At 46.6% G+C, this 7,176-nt stretch overlaps 1 protein-coding gene across 2 annotated transcripts; it reads right to left on the bottom strand.

Moving 5' to 3' along the window:
- Positions 1-629: 629 nt before the first annotated feature.
- Positions 630-6,768, bottom strand: CASP14 (caspase 14). Of its 2 annotated transcripts, none has more exons than XM_002928165.2 (7): positions 6,581-6,768; positions 3,516-3,587; positions 2,554-2,703; positions 2,231-2,456; positions 1,955-2,071; positions 1,670-1,773; positions 630-1,169 (listed from the first exon to the last, which is right to left on the bottom strand). In XM_002928165.2, the coding sequence occupies exons 2-7, from the start codon at positions 3,540-3,542 to the stop codon at positions 1,065-1,067; spliced, it is 729 nt and encodes a 242-aa protein (XP_002928211.1). In that variant the 5' UTR covers positions 3,543-3,587; positions 6,581-6,768; the 3' UTR covers positions 630-1,064. The 2 variants fall into 2 exon arrangements, with proteins under 2 accessions (XP_002928211.1, XP_019664516.1); XM_019808957.1 differs by having other exon boundaries at positions 6,585-6,768.
- Positions 6,769-7,176: the final 408 nt, after the last annotated feature.

Here is a 7,176-nt window from a genome sequence, read left to right as displayed (position 1 = left end):
ACTGGGTGCAGAGCCAGACGCAGAGCTTGATCCTATGACCCATGAGATCACAACCTGAGCCAAAGCCAAGAGTCAGATGCTTAACCAACTAAGCCACCCTGCTGTGTGGCATTTGACAAGCCTTTTAACCTCTCTGGATCTCTACCACACTGTCTGAAAAATAACAGGGTGACATTAGAGGATTTGGCATAGAGGATGAAAGAGCTCCATTAGCCAGAAAGAGCCCATGAGCTACAAGGAGAATGATGTCAAGGTACCAGCCTCCCAAGGAAGAGTAGTCTTGGAAAGAGAGAAGATTCCTGCTTTACTAATTCTCCAGGGGTTGGGAGGGAATCTCTGGGAGATGGAAATGGATATGGTTCTCAGGAGGAGGTTATAACTCCAAGTGAGATTCAGGGCCCCGTGGAAGTTTGATTGGGGTGGGAAGTGGTGAGTGGGCATTGGTTTATCAGTGGAAAATCTTTCTTTTTTTTAAAGATTTTATTTTATTTTTTTTTTTATTTATTCGACAGAGATAGAGACAGCCAGAGAGAGAGGGAACACAAGCAGGGGGAGTGGGAGAGGAAGAAGCAGGCTCATAGCAGAAGAGCCTGATGTGGGGCTCGATCCCATAACGCCGGGATCACGCCCTGAGCTGAAGGCAGACGCTTAACCGCTGTGCCACCCAGGCGCCCCTATCAGTGGAAAATCTTGAGCTTTATCCAGTTATATTTGCATAGGTATAATTAATGGGAGAAAGAAAAGGGTTTCAGTTAAAGATAGGAACAGAAAGTACGATAAGTAAATATACTCTTAGGTTGTATTACTAGAGGTAGAAATTCCAGCCTGAGGGAGGTGAATGTTAATGGTACTGCTGCGCCTTGCACTATGTTTTGGCTCGCTTGCTTTAAGAAGGACAGGGACAGATAGAAAGATGACCTGTGTGAGGTGTGTGATGAAAGAGGGACTGGGTGCCATTTGGCCTTGGGAAGAGTAGATTTTAGGGGAGTGGTGAGAGCTGCCTCTAAATATCCATGGGGCAGAGAGAGCGCTTGAAAGACAGCCCCTCCCTGCCCTTTCTACTTTTACTGCAGATAGAGCCGTTTCCGAAGGGTGCTTTGGATTTCGGGATTCACTTTCCTTGGTTTTCCTTCCTGAACCAGCTCTGCTTCTGCCATCCGCCGGGTCACCTGCAGCAAGAGGTGTGGTCAGCTTGGGGTTGGGTCCCTAGGGGAGTTGGTGTGGTGGGCTTATAGGGAGAAGGTTAGAGAACAAGGGAGGTGTATCTCCATGTCCTAAAACAGGAGAACTTTATTGTCTCATCCTCTGCCATAATTTTTATGGAATCATTGGTTGGACATTCTTGTTATGTTTTTTTCTAATCCACCATAAAACCATATAACCATTAGAAGAAAAAAAAAGTTTGCTCAACCAATGATTAAACCTATGGGTTTTGTTTACAGAAATTTATCTGTATTTCATCTAAATTATTTCACATACTCTGATGTTTGGAATTTCCTGCTTTAGGGAAACTCGTTGCTAGGAGGTGGGTATCCTAGTTTCTGTGTTGGGACCTAGGTTGGATTTGGGCCTGGGGGCAGGAGAGGGGGAATACACAGACAGGTTTGGAAGAGGCTCAGCCTCCCTGCTCAGGCTGGGTGAGGGTTCCAGGTACCTTGTCCTAACTCACCTCTGTCAGAAGCTCCAGGATGGGTCCTCTCCTCTCTGTGAACACATCAACCAGGGTTTGGATGAAGCAGGAGCCCTCTTTGTCATGTCTGTATGCGATGTACCCTAAGGATTCCAGAGAAGAGGGCTCAGGAGAGCTCCGATGGGAGTGGGAGGGTTGGCATGTGTGGTGCAAGAGGCCCTGGGAGAGGGTGGGTCTTGGAGGAGCGTGTCAGGGGTCAGGGGTCAGGAGTGATGTTCAAGGAGGAGGAGCAGGAGGCCACCTGTGTCAGCTGGGAGCTCATACCCTCCACGGTAGAGTAGACTTGGAGGATGTCCGTGTATGTTGGGATGGTCTGGGGACTGTCCTTTGTGATCAACACCATATCACCTCCACTTACTGTTTCACCAGGGTCCCTTTGTTCTGAAGAGTCAAGAAGAGGACAAGGCAATGTCAGAGAAAAAGATGGGGAAAGGAGGTCATCATGAGACAGACTGGCACACAAAGGCTTAGCTGGGGCTCTGGATCTAGGGTTAGGCTGGGTTAGGAACACAAACGCCGTGTTCTTGGCTTTGTCCCCACCTCCTCGACAGGCCTGCACGATGTACACCTTAGGCTTGGCTCGCAGGGCCCGGCAATTCTTGTTGTTCAGAACCTCGAAAAGGTTTTCCAGCTCCACCATTTGTCCGTCCTCCCCCTTGAGGCGACCTTCTAACCCATGTGCCATGAGCACCACAAAAGCACAGCTGATGGGGTCATCTCGGGCATCCATGGCCTGCTGAAAATTGTCCAGCTCTTCCTGGAATTGCTGGAGTGAAAGGAATGGCCAGACTCAGGGGTGGCCCCGGAGCCCACCTTCTGGTCCAGCCCTCTCCCTCATTGGCCTGGGGCTGGCAGCACAATACCTGGGCGGTGGGGTCTCTCTTCATGGTGCTCTCAAATCCCAGCTGCTGGAACATGCGTTCCAGAGCATCCAGGTCCGCCTCTGAGCCTTCCCGGGCTTTGGTGACACACAGTGTCAGGGCTAAGCGGGCACCTGACATGTCATATACCTCCTGGGCCAAGAGTTGACAAAAATCATCAAAGGGTTGAGGAAGTCAAGGAGAAGCAGAAGATGTGGTCCAAAGAGGCCTGGGGTTTGGGTGGTTGGGTTAAATATAGGACGCCCAGTTACATTCAAATTTCAAATTAAAAAAAAAAGTGTTTTTTTTTTTGTTTTGTTTTAGTATGAGTATGTCCCAAATATAGCATCGGATATATTTATAGTATAAGATTATTTGTTGTCAATGTGAAGTGCAAATTTGAGTGGGCGTCCTTTATTTTTATTTGACAAATCTGGAGATTTAACCTGGGATTTGGCTCTGTTTTAGCCTTTGGGGAAGTCACTGCTCCCATCTGAGCCCCAGTTTTCAAACATAGACAATGAGTGTGTTTCTAGGGGATTGTGAAGGTCCCCTCCAGCTATCACACTGGTGACTTTGGCTCTCTCTCTGTCCTTGCCAAGAGTGTTCTGAGCATCATTCTCTCATATAAAGAGGTCTCAGAATTTCTGAAGCTAATACTGAGATTCCCACCTGGTTCTGTATGAGGAAGATGGATATTGGGGTCAAAATTTCATTTCTTATCTTCACTCCCAACCATAGTGATAGGAATTTGATTGTCAAGACAGATACAGCGGGTGCCCCCGCCCCAACTTGGTTTCCATCTCTGTGTTTTTTTCTCCATCTGAATGATCACAGAGAACATTCCAGCTCTGAACACACATCATGATTTTTCACCGTCTCCACTATTTCAGAAACATTAAGCTCCTCACCTTCTCTCTATCCAGATGCTCCCACCCCTCGCCCCCAAACTGCACCCAGCCCACCTCCTTCAAAGGCCGAGGATTGCTCATGTTTCCTCTGATTCTCAGTCCGGCTCTCAGCACTCTTGGCTGATCCTGGGGGGTCAAAAGAAGATAGTTTGAAGGTCTCTAAGGGAAGGCAGAGGGGCTCAGGGAACAGACTAGTTTGTCTATCCAATTTTTGTGACTGAATAGAAACCCAGTGGTGGGGACTTGGTTCATGGTCAGACCAGGGCAAGAGATGACAGTCCGAGAAGCATGGCTTCTCTAGTGTGACACTCCAGTGGTGTCTTCCATCCTTGGATGCTCCCAGAACACCTGCTAGGCTGACCCTAAAATGCCATCCCCCTGGAATTTTCCCTATCCCTCCCTCAGGACACTCACTAGCTTGTGACAGACTGGACTGCTCCCCCTGCCCCCTCCCAAGGACCTGGACTGATGAGGGAGAAAGAGCCCCATGTACTCCCCTATGCTGCCCAGGAGCTGACTGGGGAGACATCGACAGGGAGATGCTTTGGGATTGGGATTAAAAAGGGAATGTCCTCAAAGTGGGGAATACTGCTTTGGAACTGTCCCAGTTTGTCTCTAATCCAAACAGATCAGTGTGAGACAGGAATCCATCACAATCCTAGAGGAGAGCATGGGCAGTAACCTCCTCGACACCGGCCGCAGCAACTTCTTTCAAGACACATCTCCAAAGGCAAAGGAAACAAAAGCAAAAATGAACTTTTAGGACTTTGTCAAGATAATAATCTTCTGCACAGCAAAGGAATCAGTCCACAAAACTAAGAGGCAACCCACGGAATGGGAGAAGGTATTTGCAAATGACATTTCAGATAAAGGGCTGATAGCCAAGATCTGTAAAGAACTTATCAAACTCAACACTCCAAAAACAAATAATCAAGTCAAAAAATGGGCAGAAGACATGAACAGACACTTCTGCAGAGGAGACATACAAACGGCTAACAGACACATAAAAAAATGTTCAACATCATTAACCATCAGGGAAATTCAAATCGAAACCACATTGAGATACCACCTTACACCAGTTAGAATGGCAAAAATTAACAAGGCAGGAAAGAACAAATGTAGGCAAAGATGTGAAGAAAGGGGATCCCTCTTACACTGTTGGTGGGAATGCAAGCTGGTAGAGTCACTTTGGAAAACAGTGTGGAGGTTCCTCAAAAATTTAAAAATAGAGCTACCCTATGACCCAGCAATTGCACTACTGAGTATTTACCCCAATGATATGAACGTAGTGAAAAGAAGGGTCACATGCACCCCAAAGTTCATAGTAGTAATGTCCACAAAAGCCAAACTGTGGAAGGAGCCAAGATGCCCTTTAACAGATGAATGGATAAAGAAGATGAGGTCCGTATATACAATGGAATATTACTCAGCCATCAGAAAGGATGATTACCCAACATTTGCATCAACATGGATGGAACCGGAGGAGATTATGCTAAGTGAAATAAGTCAAGCAGAGAAAGACAATTATCATATGGTTTGACTCATACGTGGAACATAAAGAATAACATGGAGGACATTAAGAGAAGGAAGGGAAAAATGAAGGGGAGTAGATTGGAGGGGGAGACGAACCATGAGAGACTATGGACTCTGGGAAACAGACTGAGGGTTTCAGAGGGGAGAGGTTGGGGGGATGGGCTAGCCTGGTGATGGGTATTAAGGAGGGCATGTATTACATGGATCACTGGGTGTTATACGCAAACAATGAATCATGGAACACTACATCAAAAGCTAATGATGTGCTGTATGGTGACTAACATAACATAATAAAAAATGTATATATTAAAAAAACCCCAGATCAATCCACCTCCCTCCCTCTGCCTTGAGCCTGAACATCTGAATTCTTCATTCTCATTTCTGTGTTCTGTTTTACTCTCTGGCTGAACAGGACGACTTTTGCTATATTCTTGGTGTTTTCCTATCTCTTTGCTTTTTCTTACACTTCCTCTTCAGCCTGGAAAGTGTTCTTACTAGTCAAGACTCTTCTCTGCCAATTTGGATGGCATCATGTCTGCTATGCTTTCCCCCTGCCATCCATCCATCCATCCATCCATCCAGCCAGCCAGCCAGCCAGCCATCCATCCACTCATATATCTATCTATCCAGCAAGTATTTTCTGGGTGCCTATTATTTGCCAGCCACTGGGAATAAACTGTGTAAGACACACATGCTTCCTAGCCTCATGTATCTGTAGTCTATGACAGAAATGAATATTAAATCTCTCTTGTGTCTGGTTGGCTCAGTTAGTGGAGTGTATGACTCTTGACCTTGGTGTTGTAAATTCAAGCCCCATGTTGGATGTAGAGATTACTTAAAAATAAAATCTTAAAAAAAACTCTCTTGTTCTCTTACACACACACACACACACACACACACACACACACACACACTGGAGCCAGTGCCGTGAGGAAAGAGGAATCAAACGCTGTGAGAAGGAAAGTGAAAAGGGCATGGTTTTTGGAGCCAGATAAACCAGAATCAAGTCTTGCCCCTGCCCCTTCCCAGCTGTGTGACCTTGAACATCTTATTCTCCTCTCCGACTCAGTTTTTCCATCTGAAAAGGACCTTGAAGGAGTACTAGATGCCTTAGAGCAATGGCACAGCAAGGGAGGTTTTATGATCCCTGTTAACCTACTGGGAGTCACTTCTCCCTTCTCCAGACTCGCAGAGCCCTGCGTGTTTATACTTGTGTGGCAGTAGTGCTTTCGAGTCTTACTCTAGCGGCTGAACTGGAAACTGAGTTTGTAGAACTGAAAGCCTAACTTCTTTATCTCTGTCTCCATCAGGGTCACCAGTGTGGGAATGGGCACAGAGGTGGTGCCTGAGGAACTTTGTAGAGTAAACAAATAATAAACAAGTGAACAAATAAAGAAAGGATGGATGGATGGACGGATGGATGGATGAATGGGATGGATAGAAATTTCTTTAGTTCTGCCCAGACTGGCTGGAGCATCCATTCATACAGGGAGAGGGAGAGAATAAGAGGAAAAGAAGAGAGAAAAGGAGAGGAGAGGCGGAGAGAAGAGAGGAGAGAGAGAGCTAGTATCTGTCAAATCACTTACTGACTCTAGAAATGGCTGCTCCTTAAAGCCAGTCCAAGTCTTGCCACTCTGCTAGCTGCCAACAGGGCTAGACACCGAGAAGGGGTCAAGTCCACGTGCTGACCTTGGAGATGGGGCTGACAGCGTTTCTCCTGAGAGGCCTGTGTATAAATTGGGCAGCACAGCCAACTGGCCCTTTATTGCAAGCAAGTCTTCTGTCGCTCAAGAAACCTCGTGGTGGGAGGGACACACCCTTGACACAGCGTTGGTGAGGAGATGGCACCAAACGCCCATGGAATGAGTCATGGCAAAGCTTAACCAACACCCCCCTGGCTAAGGAGGCTGAGGCAGAGCATTCAAATCAGCCAGGACTTTTATGCCAGCCCACCCACAAAGCAACCCTCGGGTCCAGCTCTTCTCGCTACCATCAATCCATCATTTCCATCATTATGCTCTCTTCCATCCCTTCTGCATTCAACTGGGGATAATACCAACTTCACTTGTTTATTCCTTCATCAAGTGTTCAACAGCCCCAAGAGGTCAGCATTGTTTTTTTTTTTAATTTTATTTTATTATATTATGTTAATCACCATACAGTACATCCCCAGATTCCGATG

Source organism: Ailuropoda melanoleuca, chromosome 4, assembly GCF_002007445.2.
Source record: "Ailuropoda melanoleuca isolate Jingjing chromosome 4, ASM200744v2, whole genome shotgun sequence".
NCBI classification, from domain to species: Eukaryota; Metazoa; Chordata; class Mammalia; order Carnivora; family Ursidae; genus Ailuropoda; species Ailuropoda melanoleuca.
The sequence above is the reverse complement of the archived record's forward strand: the minus strand, read 5'-3'. Positions and strand labels throughout refer to the sequence as shown.